This window comes from Ptychodera flava, chromosome 12, assembly GCF_041260155.1.
Source record: "Ptychodera flava strain L36383 chromosome 12, AS_Pfla_20210202, whole genome shotgun sequence".
NCBI classification, from domain to species: Eukaryota; Metazoa; Hemichordata; class Enteropneusta; family Ptychoderidae; genus Ptychodera; species Ptychodera flava.
The window spans coordinates 26,639,303-26,662,930 of NC_091939.1; the positions used below are offsets into that span (position 1 = coordinate 26,639,303).

The 23,628-nt window shown below is 37.8% G+C and overlaps 1 protein-coding gene across 2 annotated transcripts in view; it reads left to right on the plus strand.

Annotated features, from left to right (window-relative positions):
• The first annotated feature begins 6,076 nt into the window (after nucleotides 1–6,076).
• Nucleotides 6,077–23,628, plus strand: part of LOC139145535 (serine/threonine-protein kinase TAO1-like) — a 40,455-nt gene continuing 22,903 nt past the window's right edge. For both annotated transcript variants that reach the window (XM_070716764.1, XM_070716765.1), the window contains exons 1-3: nucleotides 6,077–6,189; nucleotides 9,647–9,970; nucleotides 19,454–19,525. In XM_070716764.1, the coding sequence (XP_070572865.1) occupies nucleotides 9,836–9,970; nucleotides 19,454–19,525 (207 nt within the window). In that variant the 5' untranslated portion in view covers nucleotides 6,077–6,189; nucleotides 9,647–9,835. The remainder of the gene's footprint in view (nucleotides 6,190–9,646; nucleotides 9,971–19,453; nucleotides 19,526–23,628) is intronic.

The following is a 23,628-nucleotide window of genomic DNA, read 5'->3' on the forward strand; positions in this document are numbered from 1 at the left end:
TCCCGCAGACAGAGGCGTACTAGTACTGTACATCCAGAATCAATGCAGAAATCCGTTAAAACCGAATTGAACATATAACTCATCAGGACAAAAAAATCTTCTTTGGCTGCAGTAAGCTTATTACACACGGGAACCGACACGTCGTCTTTCTGCCCGTCCGTATCTTCCCATCATTCCCTGGTAACGATTTCTCGAGAATTGATGGTCAGGTCGAACGAAATTTGATGTACAAGTGTAGTTACCAAGAACTGGAAAGAGCTTGGTTGAGGAGGCTCGCATTAATGGCGTCAGTTTGCATAATTACTGATTTTAGACATGTTTGGATATTTTAACGATATAAGTCAAGACTTTAATGACCTTTTCAAGGTTTTGACTCTGGTCATTAAAGAATGCTTGTCCTGGCCCAACACTCAATCATTAATGTGATTCTTAAACCCAATTATTCTTAACTAAAACAAAACAAAAACGTACTTTATTTAGTTTTGAAGTTCTCCTGTCGAATAAATCGTGCAGTCAACATGCAATCTGCTACATACACATAATCTTAGGGTGGCGCTGTCTCCATAATTCTGAAATTGAATCACTCCATCTACCTCTGTATATATTTTTCTAAAACGCAATCAGTTCATAAGGGAAAAGGTTGATAACGCAAGGAAACTGTGTTTTTCCTCGACTGCTGATTTTACATAAACATTGTAAGCTTTCACTTGATGGCATTTTACCCGCAAGGCACGTAACCTCTTCAGGTTTACAGTGGTTGACCCAGGGTAAAGTGCGCCATCTAATTATGGTATCTATAGTATGAATTTGTGCTGACGCATACGTGCAGCTCGTGAATCAACAGGTTGACCGGACATCTTTTTGGTATACTTTGGTAGATAAGTTTCCGTTCAAGTAGTTTGGGCAACGTGAGATTTTGCACATTTTACACACGTAAAATATAAAATTGAAAATAACTTTTGTTACTTCAAAGGTTTATTGTGATTACTGAGAGTAAAAATCATTGATGTATTGTTCTACTAGTGGTGATGGTAATAGCAGAAACAAAATCAAATTTTCGATTATGTCACATAAACACACCATGTTCTAATCCTCCTGTCCTCCCTTTCCCTTTCCTCTTTCAGTTTTGTCTTAGCCCTAAAATCTTCATTCTGTTGTCAAGCAAGTACCCCCGGTTTCACTGTGTTAAAATTACCTCTAAACATTAATTCGAATGTTATGTGAATAGATCACGCCCTTTCTGTATTAACTGGATGATATGAGTTGAAAAATTAAACGACAGTGGTAAAAACAGGTACGTTTTTCTCAATGACTTGTTTTGTGAACAAAGCCGTGTTGCTTGATTGCCTTCAAGATCCATTTCGTTGCACACGTCGATGTCAAGCAAACATCAATTAACTGCGCTTGCGCACTGCAAATGTCGTGAGAAATTGCATGCCTTGAGGGTTGAAATTGTTGGGACAGCGTACCTATATATCGAAACACTTGTTATTAAGTGACAGGACAAAACTTAGGAAACACTCACAAACTGGCATTACTAAGACAAGCTTGACGGGGCTGAGTGAATGATGTCCCATATCTCGGGTGCTCCATTTGATCATGAGACGTCTCCCGTGTTTTGCCACTGTCAACTTGAAGTTCCGTTGCCATACGATGACTCAAGTTTTGGCCGGTCACTAAAATTCCTCTATGATGGCGTCAGGGTGCTCATGCATCAAATATTTCAAGTCTTTTGTTTTGTGAGAAGAATGAAAAAATATATATACTACGGCAACAACGAGAGTAAGACCAAGATAACAAAAAACAACCTTTACGGTTATTGTACCTTAACGCGCTGGTAAAATTCCATAAATTTACGGGTTTTGCATGCTTTAGTGCTATTTTTTATGGATGGATACCATGTCGCTCTACATAATTAGTAGAATACTCATCTTGGTCCTTGAGCTTGTACTTATCTCTTCCAGAAAATTTTACAATCCAATACTACCAAAATTAGTCGTGTGAGAATAACATAGACATGGTCATTAGCAGTCGCTCACCTTGAACACGGCATGGATACGGGATTTGCAGAGAAAAATGCTCCTTTTATCTGGATATTGTTTATTAAACTTCATATGTTCTTTCCAAATGGAGAATCGAAGTTAAACCTTTCTGTCGATATCTTCCATATATGGGAAAACTAGGTGACTGTGGTCTGATGATATATGACTATACAGATCGTAGTGGAGCGAGTCATGAACACATGGAATGTCGTTTTCTTTAGGAAAATCTGCCTAAAGGTCACGTAGATGACCAGGGAAGTGGTTTACATAGAATCGCTTTCGTGTACTATTTACGCTCTTTTGTGTGGGCGGTTTTGAAGACCCTTGGAAGTGTACAGTTGGCTCAACTGACTTTACAGAAACCTACAGATATGGGTGTTTTCGGCGGAACCGCGCACTCTCTCAGGGTAATCTCGAATTGGAAACTTTATAGTGTACCAGCTGCTCACCTATACGAAGGTTACAATAGTGGGTACGTCCGAATTCCGAACATTACAATAGATGAAGGAACATTGCAAAATTGAGAAACGAAAAACTCGATATGAAAGGCGTTAACTTTACAACCAAAGCAATCATAATCACCGATGCGTGTTCTTATTGCTTATTTAAGTAACCCAGGTAAGTGTGTTCATTGGTTCAAATCATTGTCAAAGAGTTGTCGTTGCACTGGGATTTTTCTCATTTTCGATTTTCTTCTAATTTTCTATATATCGATACAAACCATCATTTTTCTCTTGCCACATAGTGTTGGTCATTATTATGGTCTTAGTATAATCAGTCTGTAACGGATTATGTCATTGGGGAAGTGCTGAAAACAAAGCCATAAATAGATTTAATGATTGTCAATGAAATTAACTTGGACCAAATTCTAGCGATCCGGCGGAGGCGCAATTTACTTTCTAAAACAACACCGATAAGCCATTTTTAAGAGCACTGTACTATCATAATGTATGGAATAAAAATATTCTACATTTTTTTCGAAAAGTTACATTTACTGAATGTACACAGATATTGTAAGTATGTACTGTAATTTTGTAAGTATTTGCAATTTATTCATTCAAACTTGTGGGAAATAAATTACCAGCATCGGGAAAAAAACACGCAGAAAAGTCCGCTACGTGGCATGTAGATTATCGACAAATGCACAGAATGTAGTTTGGGATAAGTAATTGAGCGGACCAAATTTTCCGTTGGCCGAGAGCAATAGATGTGGCCAACTTCTCCTTAATGTCACGTGGTTTCAGCGACATAATATTGCAGTAATGATACCACTATATACTCTCGCCAAGTTTACACACTAGAGGCTTATGGCATCTTACGTTTAGTAATGGAAAGCCATAGAAGAAAACAATATTTGTAATAAGCGGCAAAATAGCAGTAAGGCCGCACATTAAACGGTCTCTCTCTCTCTCTCTCTCTCTCTCTCTCTCTCTCTCTCTCTCTCTCTCTCTCTCCTCTCTCTCTCTCTCTCCTCTCTCTCTCTCTCTCTCTCTCTCTTCTCTCTCTCTCTCTCTCTCTCCTCCTTCTCTCTCTCTCAGCGTTCTCTTCATTCATACACACAAACAAAAATGAAACACACACAAACGAATACAATCACACCAAAAACATGAAAAAATGCGCACTAAACATTTCAGAAAATGCTGACACATGTAAATATCATGTGCACACTGGATGAAAGTATGCACTTCTGAAATCGTCATCGATATGCCCCTTTCGTGTCAAAAGTATTGCTGAACATAAACATTGCCGGTTTAGTTGTTTTCTTGTTACAAGTTGCATCTGGTGAACTAAGCAATCTAACAAAATGGAATAAAAAGGTAAAAAATTGCGTGACTGCATCATTTTGTAAGAGAACTGGGATGAGAAAACATTTTCCCAAATTGGAATTTCCCTAAGAAAAACACTGAAAAAAGGTATTTTAACGAAACTATAAACAATCAACCTGCAATTAAAAGAACATATGTTCGACTCGATCTCTCCGCGCAGTGAGATATGGAACCACAGTCCATCCCTGCGGAGGGAAGTGGTGGGACCAATACATGTTATTGCTTGTGCGTTCGTTATTGACTTTGTCAATTTTAATCCGGTGATAATCTGGTGAGAGCGTTCACAGATTAGTAATTTACCCTTGATTACTTTGGCTAATTAGGCACTCAAACTCATCAGATAATAGACGCAGCATGTTGATAAAACGTATACGCAAGATTGTCAAGGGCAAAGGTTGGTAGAATATATCTTTATTAGCAATACAACGAAACACCTACCCAACCCTTGGGACGGACATGGAGACAACCCCCTGTGCAATAACATGTATTGGTCCCACCACTTCCCTCCGCAGGGATGGACTGTGGTTCCATATCTCACTGCGCGGAGAGATCGAGTCCAACATGTTCTTTTAATTGCAGGTTGATTGTTTGTAGTTTCGTTACCTTGCTGGTGCGTTCGTTAGTGACTTTGTCAAATTTAATCCGGTGATAATCTGGTGAGAGCGTCCACAGATTAGTAATTTACCCTTGATTACTTTGGCTAATTATGCACTCAAACTCATCAGATAATAGACGCAGCATATCATGTTGATAAAACGTATGCGCAAGACTGTCAAGGGCAGTGCTAAGTTTAAGACCGACACACCAAAGGTTGGTAGAATATATCTTTTTTAGCAATACAACGAAACACCTACCCACAGGCGTACGGAATGTTTCCTAGATCATCGTCGGATGGGAAGTGACGGACACTGCATGCAACGTGAGGCCGAAGGCCGAACCTCGGTACTGTATAACAACATGTTATACAGTACCGAGGTTCGGCCTTCGGCCTCACGGTGCATGCAGTGCCCGTCACTTCCCATCCGACGACGATCTAGGAAACATTCCGTACGCCTGTGCACCTACCCACCCCTATAGACGGACATGTAGACAACCTCCTGTGGTTATTGCATCCATGATGCATAAGATTACTTGAGAAAGGCATGTCCATGGAAAGCGTCCACCTACTGAGCCGCACCGCCCGATGGAGGGATTTTGTTGTAACGAGCGCGGCCTTTCTTTAAATATGCGATATATCTTGCGTAATGCAATGTTGACCCACTTTGTATCTGCATAATTTAAAAATTAATTGCTTAAAGTTTCCGATTTTTTTATGAAGCCGGTTGAATACTGTTGACAAGGACATGTAGGCCTACAGAGAGTCCTGGACTGTGACAAACAGACGGACAAAGAACGTGGGGGAAAAGTATGAAAATCAGGTGAAAGTAAAAGCAACAGAAACCTTGTAAGAGCGGCTGTGTTGAAAACGCACTAAAACTAACTAAAACGCTAGACTTGGCGACCTTGAACACTGACGCTCCACGGAAAAAAATTGAATTAATGAAAAAGACGATTACAAAATCGCAGTCCTTGAGTTTCAAACATTGTTCGGAACCCAAGAGCGTTGCGAAAAGAACGTTGTAAAGAAGACACAAAATCATCTGGAAATGTAAGAATTCATAGGGCACATGACACAGAGTCTCTCAAAAATAATACACAGCCGAACCCGGTGCGGGCGCCGAATATTTTGAATTTCAGAAATTACGCCCATGAGGAAAAAAACGGAACAAAAACAGAATAAAACATATTCTTAAAAAACCCACACCAAAAATAACTTTTTGTAAGTAAGCTTAAAATGTGATAATGAAAATCATGAAATCAAGTATAGAAGGTTTCGAACTCAAAACGCTAGAGCAGACGACACTTTTCGCGCGCTGTGTTATTTTCATAACCAAACGCCACTGAATCGTGATCATCACAGCAAAAAGGATAAGAAAACAAAAAAAAACAAAAAATAACAAACTTTTTATGGTCATTAAAAATAGTTCCTACCATTGTAAGTTGTGCATCCGTTTCCATAAAATCCTGTTTCTTGTCATCGTTGCGATATCGTCAAATGACAAAATATTCTTTTGTTCAGAGGGCAGGTAGGTTGGTCACTCACCTCACGCTCGGAACTTTAATCATCCGGATCATCCCGACTTCCTGTCATGCACACCTACTGCGCATGCGCGAACCGCCGCCATATTGGTTTCGTAAATTTCAAGCAAGGGAGGAGTTGTGTGAAGTTGAAGAATTTCAACATTTTCTTAGGCTCAGTCACGGAAATATTTCTCCAAATCGTAAGTATCATACAAAGGACATATTACTCTGTAGCTCTTTTTTCGGCTTTACGTGCCACCTCGTTCCAATTCGGGTGAATTTTAGACGAATGTACGTCTCGGTCTCACGTCATCGACCAGCTCTGGAAACTTGTGTCATTCATTTGGCTTTACACTTAGCCTTCTTTCTTATAATTAGACAAGCAAGTATGTTAGGACAGTGATGTTAATCCACTTTTCCAGACGTTAAACGTACCAATGAAGCTAGCAGGAAACTAAACGCGCGGAGAGGTGCTGTCGCGAAAAATGTCTCGAGGTTGACACAGCCGTTTTCTGGAGCCATCAAATTATTGTTCAACTTCAAGGGAAGAGGTCCGTAGTCATTTTTTATTTAATTTATGCATCATACATGCGTCTACGTAGTTCGGTCGGGAAGTGGTGTCACATTGAAACTATGTTTACTCAGGGACTGGCCATCGGAGTGGTTGACCATCCTTCCGGGGCACACAGAGAGGGTCGTAGTTTGGCCCAACCTTTTGCCCCAGTTCACGCGGACATGCCCTTTGTTTTCGAATCCAGACAGTGCATATGGCTTTGAAGGGTAAAGATGGTGTGTAAAAGAGAGAAATCGGCTCATCGAGGAAACATTACACCGATTGAAGATGAAAACCAAAACCGATTTGTCCGGTATTTCTGGTCTCTATAATGTTTATGGGTCTATGCTATACTTAGGATGCTATGGAAAAGGAGAGAACAATGCGAAGAATCAATCAGATATTTAATCACAACGAGGCACACAGTTTGCGACCTTCAGAACCATAAGGGCTTCAATGAAAGCAATACCAAACAATCTTTGAGGGTCTTCCAGCAGATGATAGCACTACACCATGCTTTCTCCTGTTTGTCGTGTATTTATGAAATTAATGATGACATGTTTTCAAATAGCATCGTGTACTAAATTAAGGATCATGTGACCAGGCACCCGATTTTCCTCCTGACCTACATAACTTTCACACATGTGGAAACCAGTATGTATGAATGTGAGCCAGAGGTCACTTTTGATTGGCACGAAAACGGGATTTGTCTCACTCATGATTTCGAGTTACATGTCCATGCATCTGTCAGGCAGTCATTATTTGCAAGAAACGTTATGCATTTAAACAAGAATTTGAAACATGCATAATGACTGAATTTGAATTTGGGACAACAAGGAGTAGTGGTCAGTGAATATTAAAATTGTAGAATATATAAACTACCGGAATTTCAAGTAAAGATCTTTCTTCTTTTCAAAATTGCTTACAGCAGAGATCAAAATGTCCTACTGCAATGAATTTGTTGTCACACATTACTATTGTAGCAGCTCTAAAGAAGGGGGATTCCCCTTTTGAATTACAGAAAGTCCAAGCCCTTAATTCCAAAACAAACAGCTGCTGTTTTTATTTATGGCTGTGCTGTCTGTACGTTGGTTATGGTAATGATGTTCAGTCTTCACTACACTTGTGATGATGTCTCTTTCTTCTATTTTGTGGAGTGTTTTCTTGAAACCAGTTATGACATGTATAATGTTTATGCCATATTTGATATGTTGATGTCAACTGTAATATTTCAGTGTGGAAAGGTTACTACAGGTTTTGCTGGTAGAGTGCAGAAATCATGTTGTTTAAATCTTGCTTATACTCTCTTACTGTGATGGGGACATCTATTTTTGTCTACCGACATTTCAACGTAGTACTTGTGAACTTGTGAGGGACCCAAGAGATTATCTTTATTTGAAATACGGGTACAACCTCCAGAAAAATACATGTACACTGTAATGTGCATATTGTTGTTCTTTGAAAATACAATGAATTGTTCAAACATTAGAACAGTCGAAGATATCATTAGATCATATAACACAGGTCTTGCAATGCCAGAGTTTATTCAGTGAAATTGTTCTGTCATGATTTCATATGAAAAACGTTATTGGTTGGAGATAAATTTGTGTTCAGCTTGGATGGTTACATATAACTAATCTTTGTGCAAAGCAATGTAATAATTTATCGTGCATGGAACTGTTATGTTTCCATAAATCAATATACTAGTCACAATAGTATTACTTCCACGACAGTTGTGGTATCAACCAACGTAAACCTGTCCATGATTTGCTGAGTGTGGCAAAATGTGGATTTGGTGGGTCGGTAACTGCCTTCCATAGACTTATCAGAGGCTGAAGTAGTCACCTTGTTAAATATCATACAGTATACGCTTGACATTTGACCCCCCCCATTCATACAGTACCTGTTCTAGAGTATATATCATTCATTCATGATTGGGTAAAGAAGTTATTTTGTAAAATATACTTCATTAAGTCGCGAGCAAACTGAAGCTGAGAACTAAAAGATTGAAAGGATGATGAGTCACATTTCATGAGCATAATTCCAGAAGCTTCACATAAATTTGTTTCGATCAGAAACGATAAATTAATCAGAAACATTGACTAGAATATGACGTTATGTATGTCCTAAAAAAAGGCAATGAGTGAGAGAACTGTGTGCAACAAGTTTTAGTCGGCATATCAAAAGCATGTTTGTCATGAAAGAAACAATTTCAGTTCCGTTAGATAATACAAGTTGACTTTTGGCAAGAAAGGGCATGTTGTCAGTGGGTCGGTTATATTACTTTTTATACCTTGATAACCTGTTGACCCCTAAGCCTCGATGCAAATCAATGTTTCCATTGGAGTACATTAATTGCAATATGTGAATTCTAACGGCTTTCTAGCGGACCATGGTACAAACAAAACCACGTGCATAGATAAAGATAACTGCGCGTATTCTTCCGAGCACGCTTCTCCATGTGCATTTGTTTTTAGCTCTATATGCACAAGGTGATGACTTTCTGTGTCTTTTTTCTATAGAACAGTGCAGTAATCAGAGTGCCGTATTTAATTCAAGAGTACAGGCAGGCCAGGTTGTGTATCATGTACCGTATACATGCCTATGCTTCCAAACATTTTGGATGGGTGTATGTTTACGATGTTGGTGCTTTGGTATTTGTTTTAGAAAGTATTCTTCCCTGTGTGTCCAAGGACTCAAATATTGATACGCGAGCCCATATATACATGATACAGTTTTAAAAAGTTTTGTTTGAACTAACTAAAACCCAAAACCTCGAATTTTGGTCAGATCGATTTTCTGGCGGAGCAAGTTGATGAAGTATCAGATGATGTAATGTACTCAATATATGTGTAGGATAGAGTATTACATGGATGGTACAGTGACGGAGTGATATCAGACGTACATCTCAAAAAGTGTAATGACCCAGTCTTTCTTAAATTGAATTTAGATATCAAATTGCTGCACTTTATATCGTGCATATTTGTATGTTATTTTCTGCTTCAACATGATGACACTTCAAACATGTGACTCTGACATCAATGCGTGTGCCGTATTTTGTGTCCAGTACTGAGAAATCTACTCTTGTCTTCCTTACTCCACAGGACCCGTTTGACGCAGCAGTACATCAGTGCACTCAATGTGAACACCCACACTACCAATTCAGGTTAGCAGCGTGTTGTTGCAGCTAACAAAGTCCGCGCTGCAGACGTCGTTCAGTTTTTTGTTCGTTTTTTTCCCTTTTTTTCCCCCCCGAAAATCTTGACCTGCGGGGTCAACTTGATGTGTTCAACATGCCATCACTTCCTACAAGGGTTACCAGCATCCGCGACCCAGAAATACACGCCCTCTTCTCAGAGGATGATCCGGAGAAACTCTTCGAAGACCTCCGCGAAATTGGCCATGGAAGTTTTGGAGCTGTTTACTACGTGAGTTGCACATTTTTGTTTTCTCGTTACTGTTAGCCATAGGTTGCTTGCCCACTTGTACACAACATTATAATATTTAGGAACACTAATTCCCAGTGTACATTCCAAGCTATCAGATGAAAACTATGATGTTCCCACATTTTGGTGTTAAATGAAGAATAACTAAATTTCACCATTCTGTGTTTGCTAGCAAACAGACTGCATACAGTATATGTGAAATAAGCCATTGTACTTGTAGCTATAAAGCCGGATTTTGATTTTACTGAATTTATTGAATTTTTTTCTGTCGCGTAATTAATATGACTAGTTTTGCTATTCTCTGGTTGTCCAAATGGCAGATACATGTACACATGTATTGTCATCAAATTTGTCGCCAGCAGTACTGTATGTTCTGCATTCTGCTGCTGTTTTGCCGCAAATCATCTATTAAATACCGTTAATGTTTTTGCATCAGAGCTGTAAATGATTGTCTGTGTTATTTACAAAATTGTCGTCGTATCGAGTGGCAGTATGGTTTGAAACATTTACTGGAAGGTATTACTGACATGTGTCAAAGGTCACAGAGTGGGACGTGAGTTATCACGATAAGATGAAATGATTATTCATCACCACGGGTCTCAGACTCAACCAACCCTGTTATTGTGTGAGGTGATGGTTTGACCCGAGTTCTACAATATGAGGGATGACAAGATTGGGTTTTTGAGACAGAAAGTGTCTGTGTATTTTTATTGTACTTGTCAGACGGTTTCTGTTTCACATGTACTGTGATGTGTCGTCCCTTGAAGTTGAATGGTCTGCTCAGTGTTCAGTGAGTCAGACTGGAAAACATTTATTCACTCCCACTCGCCACAAACAAAAACATTCAAAAGAAAATATCAACTATAACAGCTGTTGTCCCATTCAATTTAGCAGCTAGTGTGCTGCTAAGTTACAAGCAGCATTTCTCAGGAAAAGTTTAAATTATTCGAGTCTGTGTAACAGTAACTCTTGTCAAACCATTCAACACCCATGGCCTGTGAATTTCAACCACAGCAAAACTGAAAGACATCCCAGTAAAGAAACTAAGATATGTACAAAATGAATTCTGGAGGATTGGCAATAGCGATACTGACATGTGAGGGCCTTTGTTATGATAGGTCAGAGGTCAGAAGATGGAATTTTTAGATTATCTTAATAGCATGCTTTCACTGTTGAACAAATGATCATCAACTTCTAAAGATTACAACAATTGGTAAACGTGCCAGGGACTGGTGGTTTATACTGTTAAAAAATTTAACAGATTCATTGTGAAACTTCAGATAAGCACATGTAATGATGACATGTTCATGACTGATGACTTGGTGCGCATGAACACTGTACATGTACGTGTATGTGGTACAGAATCTGTTGTGTTATCATGTCAGACCCTCTCATTCAGTGAAAGGAAAACCCCCATAAAGTGTTTTTGTTTTTTTTTTGAGATGCATGTTTACTTACGGTGACCTACTTTTATGCAGGACCCATTCTGCATGTTGCTCCCACAATGCCGTGTACGACATCTGATGAATTACCCTGTCTGGGACTCTGAGCTCATATGGTTGCTGCTTTTGTCTTGCTTTGCTTGTGTAAACAAGATTCGATCATGTAACGTCTCAATTGGTACTGTTTATGGAGCATGGTGACAATATTCACCATTCTCCACGTGCATTGGGTAACAATTTTTGCTGTAGTGTGAGTCAACATATATCCTTGGAATGGTTAACATGAATTGAGAGGGTGGTGGAAGTTTTGTATCATTTGTGTATAATCTGTGGACAAATGCTAGCATTTACCTCATTGTCCCTCAGGCAGGCAAATATTCTGATAAATTGTGTCATATTCTTTGAAGAGTAGCAATGTGCGCGGAGTTTTAAAATTCCTCTATCTTTGGTTGTGTGAAAGAATGACCATACAATTGTAACAGTCAATTTCTGTTACAGGTACATTATGTACTAAATGGATGTCAAAATGTTGTCAGAACTACACTTTTGTTCAAATAAGCTATAAAAAGAACTATTTACCTTCAGAAAATGTTGGGCCTGCCAAAAGTTACTAGTCTTTTATATTTTAAGATGTTTTAACTCTTATTGGTAACAGTAAAGAGTGGTTACAAAGCTTATCAGAAAGGTGTCACGGTACAGTTCTCAATTGTCATTTATTGGTGGTAGTTTATAAATAAGTCGATTCAAGGTTATTGAAGTTGTATTATTCTCACAGCATAATGCAGGCAAATTCAGAATTAAAGTATACAATTGGTCATTAAAGTACATTTCTGCATATAGCAGAAGTAGACAGCATTAGCAATAATTTATATAAAGTACAAAATTGCTAGTCTGAATTCTCTCTTACTCTGCAATTTGTGACAACAGACAGTTTGCCTATTTGATCTTGTAGACTTGGTAAAGGAGTTGACAATGAAACATGAAAGGTACATGTATATGTCTTAATATAAAACAAATCTGGGGTTTATTTTGTTCCTCTTTTATTGCCATGGTTACAGAACTCCTATGTTTATTTTTTACCACTAAGATAGCCATGGTATCAAAACTCTTGAGTCTATTTTGTACCTCTGTGATTGCCCATTAACGTAGTACATTGATGAAAGTAGCTGAAGTGTCCACTCATTGGTTAAATATAAAGGCCTGGATTTCCACCCTGGAGCTGTGCTTGTCAGTATGTGAAGCTTGTTGACATAAGTTTGACAGATTAATAATTGTCTAAATTTACTATTATTGTTTATGCTGTTGTGGCATAATATGTTACAAGTGTTCGTCAAGTAGTTTAGATTGTGCTTGAGGAGTTTTCAAGACTTTAAAAGGGTTGCTCGTTGATTAGAATATGCATTAAATTTATTTTTCTTCTTTACATTGCTTGCACATGTGCATGACACGTACATATATTTTTCTGTTTGTGCTGGTGAGAAAAGTATTTGAACATCCGCTAAAAATAAAACCAGGAAAATTGTCAGATATACCATAATGTCATTAAGTTTCCCATTGCTGTGGCAATCGGAATCTGTACATGTATGTATCCGGGCAGATTTTACCATGAAGTTGATTTGTTTGTTTCTTTCTGAGTTGCCTCTATCCTCCAGTGATGACATGATCATTCTGCTTTGTGAAGACATTTTCTGCATAGCTGTATCCTTCTTCAAGTTCAGTCCTGAGTGACCTTCAACTTGTTTCATATCATGGCCCTGCCCATGCTAGTATTAGTCAAGCCTGCTGGTACCACCATGATCACGGCGTGCTAATTTTGAAGATGATGTCATCCTTGAGTCCTGTGTGTACGCCATCCAGGTCATCCGGGTTGACTTTTCTCAGCTTTGGCAAATACAGTTGGAGCAGGATGTCAGGGGTTGTCTATGACTGAGCTATTCCGTGCAGATATGTGAACAGTAAATTCATGGGGCTGCCTGATATTGAGTGGCAGGCATTTGTAAACAGCGATGACATGATGTAGGAAAAGTGGGGCTGAAAATAGCTAGTGAAAGAGGGATTCTTTAGATGTGGTGAAGTGAAATCTTACACAGAACTGGCAGAGCGTCTGCAATCAGGCAGTCTTCTGCCCGGTACATGTGTGTGTAAATTTAATTCATTTATACAATAAAAAATAATAAGCACCCTTACTGGCCATGAAGTTATGAAAGTTTGATCCAGGCTGAAGTTCTCTTTGTGTGTATGCAATTTTAGTAATAAAATGTTTTTCTTTGCTTTCTGTTGTCTGGCAAATCAGCCTCAGGCAGTGCTGTGCAGACAGTACAAATATATAACACTAAAGGCAACAATAGCTTTCATGGAAAGAGCCCAGTGTAAGCAGACAGAAAATCTAGCTGTATTCACATGCAAGTCATCATATCTGGTTGTGACATCAGTCCACTGTGCATGGTGTATTTCATATTGCTATGCCATAGTCGAGAACTATAAATCAAAGCACGTAAATTTGATTTCTTTGTGACTCACTTTAATTACGTGTACATGTGGTGCTAATCTACAGTGTACATGTAGGGTATCTTGCAATGCCAGATATGGCTTTGTCGTTTACAAAACAAAATAACTTCTCATTGACGTTCATAAAATGATCTCATTACCACAAGTGGCTCACAAATTACAGCGGTTCTGTATTTACAGTGTCTGCACAGGGCAGAGTACTGTAATGGAATATGGGGAAAATAAAACGTTGTGCTGCGAAGACCTTGCAAGCATTCTGTTGCTCTGTTGAATGTATATCGAAATTGGCCACATTGAGAACTATCACTGCCCCTGGTTGCAGTTTTGTGGTGTGAAGGAATTATTTTTGAAAGATAGCAATGTTGTAGATAAAATTTTCCTTGTAAAGTCATTACAATTTCGGGTGCCTAGTTCTCTGTTGTGATATATTCATTGTGTTTTTCGGTTTTGACAGGCAGGTATTGAATTTTTCAGCCCTAACTTGCCAGTAAAAATATTTATAAGTCACTCCCTTCATATATATATATATATATATATATATATATATATATATATATATATATATATATATATATATATATATATATATATATATATATATATATATATATATATATATATATATATATATATAATATATATATATATATATATATATATATATATAATATATATATATAATAACACACACAGCAGGATTAGACCTGAAACTTTTTCTTGGAAAGGGTTGTAAAATTTTAACTTATTCTTTCTTGCAATCATAAGGTGATATTTAGCAGTGCAATGTGTACGGTGCAGTGTTTACGTCAATCAGCTGCACACTCAGAATTTCATAACATGTAAGAAACAATCTAATCAGTAAAACATATTACTGTTGCCGTCACATCAGTGGTGAACATCTGTATGGATATTTATGCGTTCCAAACATATCAAGTAAAGTGAACAGGCCTTTGAGCTCGTCTTCACCCAAATTTTGTCACATTCAGTGTTTAAATTTATGTATCGGGGAGTCCATGGCAGCAATGAGATATGAAGCTGGTTTACAAAAAATTCCGGGATGTCTGAAACCGTAGAGTAACCAGATTAGCATCCACGTCAATACAGAAATTCAAGAATTTCAAAGAGGAAATTGCCACACACAAAAACAAAATTGATATTGAAAACAAGCAACAATGTGCACACATAATGTCTAGACAGCGAGTGATTCACTCGAAAATGATGCTTCGTAGTCGCACATTTGCTGATTTGCATAAAAGGCAAATTCCGTTTTGTTGCAGTGTCTGTTTCTGTCTGTACATGAATGTTATATCAATACAATGTCAGCAATGTAAGCCTTGCTACATGTGTGTGCTATCCTATACTTGGCCAGGTCAGTCCTGTCGTGTCTGTCTGCTTTAGCGGCTCTTACGATAATGGGCACTTTTATAAGCTCTTCTCAGCCCTGAAAGCTTTTTCTCATAATACTCTTTCATTTCTGTCACAATTATTAAAATATTGCTTTGTGTAGATTATAATACAAGCGAGAGGGATGATCTAGCCGATCTGTGCAAATGAAAGAATGTTAACTATTTCACATGTGCTTGTTTTGTACCATGGTGCACAGTTTTCTCTCAGGGTTCAAAATCTTTTGCCAAAGCCCACTGAGTTCTTATACGTCTCAATAAGTGAATGTGAAATACACACAGATGGATGTAATACGGCTAGGGTTTGGATCTGTGGCATTATCAATCATTTCACAAAAAAATTATAGCATGCATTGATATTCCAAATGGCTGGTTAGTTTGCTTAACTACCAGATATATTTATAAGAAGTGTTTTTGTATATTTTGAAAAATCAGTTGCATTGGCCTGAACTCTAAAGCATGTTAAAAATAAAGTATGTAGAAAGAACAACATGAAGCTGGGTTTTAAAATAAATGTAATGATGCCATTAATTGTGATTTGTACTTGAAATATGCTAATGAAATGAGATAACAGCTGTTCTTTTGATTGTCATAATGCCTGTAAACCTCCATTTGGTTTTGCTGAGGGGTGGGTAGGGGCTGGTTTGACAATCATACAAAGCATGGTTATCATTATTTGATTTCATTGTTAATTTTGAGAAGGAAAGACATTGAGAAAACAGCGTCTTTGCCTGTTTTTCATGGTGAAATTTTTCGTTCTCACAAATCCTATATGGCTTTATTATGAAACAGCAGCATAGAGTGTCTTGTATAATTTTTGTGACTTGATAATATGCAACCCCTCCACAGTTTGTTGTATGTTTTTTCTGTTCTCCAGTGCGTAACCTCAACCCAAAAACCACAACATCAGCCTCTTTATTGTATCAGACAGTGCATCAATCCCTGCTTTGAAGATGATGTACAAAGTTTCCATAAACAAATATATCACTGTCAAACACTGACACTGTTATCAGAGTTGTCTAAAGCATTTGCCAAATTGTCATTATACTTACAAATATATATATAATTTTTTTGAAAGTCAAATAATATAATTTTCTTATGGAAAAATGGCACTTCAATAATTTTGATATGGATAGCTTCCAAGCTTACAGCAGGAAAAATGTATCAAATGCCACGCTATATGCAGAGTTTTGTATTTGCTGAAATACCTATCCTAATACTAGCTTCAACTGCTTGCATGATCTATATTCATGTAATATCGTACAGGAAAAAATGTAACAAGATACAGGAATTTCCATTTCCGACAACCCTTTTCTTACATTGCTGATTTCAAGGAAAAAAGGCCCAGTTAGAAATCTAAGCCATCAAGGCAAGTGCCCAGCAATTTTTGCAGTTCATTATTCAGTTAGGCAGCACATGTTCCGTTCTAATGGCCCGTACCTTTTGTCAGAAAATGTAGATTGACGGCACAAGTGGATGTGTTGTGCATCTTTGATCAAATAACGCAGCCACCACATGTCAAGCTGCTCAAATCCCAAATTCATAGCTACTCATCCACAGCCATTTCTAATGTCCCTCAATTTTTTTTTCTCTAGTTATTCTCCTTACATTTTTGATTTTGATTTAGGAGTGAAATGATCGACAGTTTCCTGGATGTCTCTCTGACTTACACATGTAGGGCTGCCAATATGTCAGAGATGGCTAGACAGTGGTCACATTTGTAATGGTATTCTGTAGCGTGTTGAAAATTATTTCAGAAGAGAATCTCATACTGTTTATAAAGTGACTAGCTGTACATTATGCACTATCTCTGTTGAGCTTATTTAATTAATTCACTCAACAGTGCACACAATGACTGAAGATGAATTTAGCTTTGTGTGACAAATGAATTTTTGAATAAACAAATGAATGAAACAATAAATAAATTAATAAATAAATAGAGAAGTAAATAAGTGATTAAATAAATTTTCAGTTTTTGTTTCTTAATGTCATACATGTATAAGTATGTCGTAAAAAGGTATTTTTGTTAAGGAAAAATAAGATGTTGATTGCTAAATTCAACAAAGCTCTATTATACCCCCAATGCTGTACAAATCAAATTCAATTTAAATTTTGGGATATCAAACTTCACTCACTTTCCTTAAAAATGGAAAACATTTTTTCAAAAGTGGTAGAAAGTGTAATTGTCTCGCCACTGGAAACATTTTACGTGAACATAATAGGCACTTACATGTCTACTTGAGATAATACAAGCATGAAACAATGGTCTTTTACTGCACTGTAATTCCAAACTGAGCTAATAATTGTGATTGAAGACACATTTGGAAAGGAACAACATGTACAAGTTCGTTGCCCCCCAGCACAGCCATTGGTTATTATCCAGACAGCATACTCATGAATTATTCATCGTCAGCAAAAGTAATTTGCATCTGTGTAAGGTCAAGGGTGAGGACACTCACTGGTATTTGTCGTGATGTCTGCTGTGTGAACCGCACTATGTAATGATGTAGCGTGGGGTCGTATACGGCGTACTTGTGTAAATACTCAGCCTTGGCTCATCATCTGATAATTGATCGAGATAGCCTTACATGTATATACTGTGACAAAATTATCCATCCATGGCCTTAATGTTATGTCATTGTGCTCTAGTGTGGATTGGTACCATCAGAACTGGCAGGTACATCTTGAATTTATCATTTAGAGCGTCGGTACAGTAACTTTAGAGGTCACCTCAAGGCGAAATGAATTTTAAGACTTAAAGTAGATGAGAACGCATTGTATCAAGATCAATTGCGTTTATTGTGATTTTAATCAAAGAATTTGAAACTATGAAAAAAAAACCCAAAATTTGACAACACAAGCGGTTTAAAAACCCATGAGGTTGAACTGTAGCAGCAGATGTGGCCATGTGTTCAGGCATACCATGTGCACATGTACAATTGTATGGACTTTGATCAGATTGGCGAGCATCCAAAATGTCTGCAAGTGACGAGGATACAAGTTTCTCTGACACAAATTCAAACAGGCCTAACATGTAGAGAGATCAGCGTACATGATGCAGCTCAGTGACTTGAAATAAAATATTCGTGTCAGAATGACCCTACAACTTTACATACTACTACATGTATACTTCATGTAGGCATACATCCAAACAACTGTCAATATTAGCTATCATTTCTACAGATACAGTACATCGTATGTACAAACGTGTACAGAGGGATTTGTACAGATGTACTGGTGTATTATGAGCAGTAGCTGTTTCCTGGACCAATTGCAGTGTAGGTTTTCTGTAAAATCTAACCGTCCCAACATATACCGGTGCGAAAGGAGAACCAAACTTATCATTGAAAAGTATAAGGAACAGACTGAAAAAAAGCATGTAAAGATCCGTGATGCTGAAATTGTTTAGAGATTTTATTTCATTATGCGTGTACTGTATCACGATGCATTTGCATTATGCATCATCATGGATTAGAAAGTGTGAGTCCTACGTGTACAGTTGCCAGAGATAATCTGTGTTCATTTGATGTGATGTTTTCACAGATAACAGAGAAACTGACATACATGTATATGTATGTATATATGCAAACACATGCTTATGCATATGTTCCTTTTTGCTGTAAGCCTATCAGAAATGAGCAAACCTTTTACATAAAGAATACACACATGAATGTCTGTAAGATTGTGGTAGGCCTCAAAGAACATTTTCCATTACTAATTAATATATTCACCTTCATGAACCCCGGCAACAAATTTACATGGAATGGATTCTCTCACAAAAGCCCGGTCCCTTGGGCTTTACCAGACAGTGAAAGCTGACAGAACGGCCGTGAATGCAAGCGGTTTCACAGTTGAATATCTCAGCATCATACCCAGAGGGCATGCAGACCTAAATTGGATTTGCCAAGACCTGCCTAAATACATTCAAAGACTGCACACACTGCAGACCTGTGTTTATCAATGAAATCAAAACTTGTTTCAAAGGCTCTTTTAATATCTCCTCCATACTTGATATAATAAAATCCGGCTGCTAGCTTGTGATATGATATATAGAGTTTTATGTTGTTTTGGGCTATTCTGATCCTCAATTTTGCTTTTTGTGATCTTTGCAGGCAAGAAACACCAAAACTAATGAGATAGTGGCCATCAAGAAGATGTCCTATAACGGCAAACAATCCCATGAGGTGAGTACGGGTAGATGTATTCGCAGTCAATTACGTTTCAACAGCGTGCCAGGAATCCGATCAGCTCATCTCATGATACCATCTTATCGCCTCTCGTCCTGAGATGACCCGGCTGACCTCCTTGTGTCATGTACACCGAGGTTAAGTGGGTTCACCCCCAGACACTCGGCTTTTGCTGTAGTCAGCTTTTGTTATTAGTCTTGATGTTTCCTGTTGACACTGTTCAGACTAGAGGACCATTGCACTAGTGTATTTGTATGGGTAGATTCGATGGGCAGGGCGGATATAGGGAATATTATTACCGGTGAAGTACAGTACAGGAGTCATATAGGGGCATTATAGGGAAATATTGTACAGTACAGGAGTCATATAGAGGCATTACGGGGAAATATTATGGGAAATATTATAGGAAGTAGGGCAATGTACATGATGTTTGGTATTGCTGTGTACATGTACATATCTCGGGCACTGTGTAATCATTGGGTGTTACTACACAATGACATCGAGTGTGTGCATTTCAGTGACACTTAAATATGGATAGCAGATTCTATTTTTCTGGTTTCTGAGTCCTAAAATCTCACATGATTGTACCGGTAAATAAAACTCGTGAAGCACGATATTATGTCCCTATATTTTCAAAGATACAGTCACACAAGACAAAGCATATAGCTTACAACATACCAAGTTACATGTATGTCTATTGCATCAGTATCAGCTGTGTGACATGACAGGAAGTGCACTGTGTATATTGTTCTTTTGCACTGTTTAATTGTTGGGCGTTACTGCCACGAGTTGTCAAGTCATTGTACATAGAACACAGATATTGATATATGGCTATTATTACGCGGTGTCCATTTCTGTGACGCACTTAGAGTAGACTCTCACATGATATAAGACGTAGTGTCCAACGCAATCATTTCCAGTTACAGTGCGACTACGCCTTCTTAGCTGAATCAGTGTGCTGCTGACTCAAAATTCGTGTCTTTTACGCCACAAAATTTAACATATCGCCTGTAACCCTTGTCCTGTCAGACGGTATCACTTCCCAATCTGCCAAGTCAGTAAAAGGGGGTATTCAGTCAAAACCATACATATTTTCACCCGCTTTGCCTGGTATGTTATGGCAGCGCTAGTCTGTAAAAACCAAGTTCACATGTTTAATTTCTTGTAAAATGTAAGATATTGGTCATGTTATACTTTAGTTGTAACCTACTTGACCTGATGGTGACACATGAACTGGACAGAATAGTACTAGTGTAGGGCTGAAACAAAGAAATCACCAGAAAAATCCTAAATTGACTGAAAAAATTCAGAAGTCAAAGGGTACCCTGGCTGTCAGCACAATAAAGAAAGAGTGCATACATGTAGAATACAATACAACACGTCCATAACATAACCTTTTAATGGAGCATAAAGTAGGCTATGTATTCGACGCCTTGTTTGGTGTTTTTGTTTTGTGCTTGTCATGTTATTGCTGACGGCAGAAATAAAAACACGGTGACAGAAAGGCATGTGACCTGATCAGTAGGTCATCATGTTCATTTCTGTGGCCCAGGTGGCATGTTCAGCTTCATTGCAAATATGCACATTTAATGCGTGCATTTCACTTTCAGTGAGATAATTGATTATGCAACGTTAGTATGAGATCATCTCATATTTTGTGTCAATTTTCATGCCAGTGTCATATGACATTCAAAGACAGTTACAATACCGCACATTTTGTCCATTACGTTTACTTGCAAATTCAAGGCAATTAATGTAGTAGGCAATGTACAACTCTTTCACCATTCACTATGTATGCTCATTTCAGTGGTCTGTTGCATATGTAGTCCTGTGTTTACCATTGACATTCATCGTTTTTAAGAAGGCGTAACTCTTATCTCAAATAGTAGGCTACTTTGTCAGTTTGTTAATCTGTGGAAAACCAATATGTTTGGGTATGTAAACTCGCTATGTTTGTCCCCAGGCATAGCTATCATTCATGTCATATTTTTGATGTCAGAGAGTGCTTTAGGTATACACCGACCTCAATCAGCTGATTGAGGCTGCTGCTAGTAGCAATTGACATTCGCTGGTTTAGTGTTATGTTTCAGCTGTGATGGATTTCATCATTGTGTGTTTCACTTGTGGTACATTATAATTTATATAATAGCATGTCTTTGAATTTTTCTCCATACATGCAGATCATTATTAGGGGTAAACAGTGAAGTGCACTTGCTTGTAAAATGTGGCACGTACCTTTCCAAATGCCAATTTTAGAAATCACACTTTTAAGAATCATAGAGAAACCCTATTTCAACAAATTGCTGCATGAGATTTCTTGGCTTGGTCATTTTCCATTGTTTTATCTTATCCTGGTATTTTTATCGGATTGGTTTCACAGATTCAAATCCTGTAATAGGACTAGATGAGTTCATATAAACTGTTAATCCTATTTCTTAGTACAGTGGTCAAATTTTGCCATGAGGTACACAATAGCGGTACCAAAATTTGTTGGTTAAAGAAATGAAAGCAAAAATTCAAGTATTTCAATAGATTGCTGTAAGCCAGCTGCTCCATCCCAGTGGCATAAAAAAATAAATTCATTTCATTGAATGAATGGATATGTTGATAATTAATTAGGTGGGAAGATAGATGTGATGGTAGATAACAAGGTCAGTAAATGAATGACAAAAAAATATAAAATACATCTATCGTTACATTTACAGTAAACAGGTTAAGCTACATCACATATCAAATACTTGTATACATGTACCACAATACAGGAAGGTTTATCTTTGTGAAGCAGCAGAACTCACAGGGTCAATAGTCAACCTTTTGCACATCATAAAATGCATTTCCCAGTTTACAGCAACTTTTATGTGAAACCACTCATCAGAATACGAAAAACAAGAAAATTGTTTTATTGCCAAGACAGGCCACAGGAAGTGGGTCGTAGGGTTACAAGAAGTCAAGCCTGAAAATGACCAGTCATTGGCCTGTGCATTTGGTATACTTTTATTTTTTTATTATGAAGAGCAAATGTGTCTGGAGGAAAGAGATTGTGTACAGTTCTGTAAAGATGCAGAAATTTACTGCAGCACCTGCTGTGTCTTGGTGCAGCCGGACTGTATACGTCATGTTCAACAATTCAACAAATTGTATGTGTGCAGAGTAGACAGACGGCTCATCAGAACTGTCCACATGATCAGATGAGATGTATTTCCTCTCATTGAAATCTACCATTGAAATAACACAGTCGTGTGCTCTTCTGGGTCACAAGTTGAGGAAGTTGTCCAGATCATCAGCAAAGAGAGGTACTTCCAATTTGCAATGTTTTTCAACAGGTCCAAGAAACAAGAAACAAGACATGGTTTAGTGATTGTTACATGTGTATAACCATCACAGCGTCTAGCCTGATATTATTAGGCTTTTCCTATATTCTCATACCAAATCAAAATTGAAATTGTTCTTTAAGAATATGAACAAAATAAACAGGTTGCACTCACAAATTTGCATGTAGCATTAGAATTGCTAGCTACAGGTATGCCAGTTTACATTTCACTAGACAAGCATTAATTGTAATTCACTTTTGATGTTGTTGGTGTTATGTAACATTAACATGGTAGTAGCATCATGCCTGGGTATTACTGACCAATATCAATTTATGGAAGGATGAAGCAATACTACTCAGCGCGTATGGATGGTATATAGTCATTGAATTATTCGGTGTGAATAAATGCATTTGTCCCACTAGCTGATCTGACCTTCAAGGACACAGTCTACATACATGTACATTTATTCACGTGGATGTAATGTTTTGTCATCGCACACTTTGGCCATGATGGTTGATAAAATACCGCATCCAGTGATCCGAGACCTCTCAAATATTGGAGATCTGTGAGAACTGCGTGGTTTGCTCATCTCTGATATGACTTAAATTGCCAAGAAACTCTGTTGATGTCAAAAAAGATATCGCTTTGGTCCATGCAATGAATCAGTCACAGCACTCAGTATATGGTGATTGTTTCATTATCGTTAGATTTCTGGTGTGCCATTACAATGTCTACGTGTGTCAGTTTTGGCACTTAATCAATAAATGTCTCCATTTTTGGAATATGCAG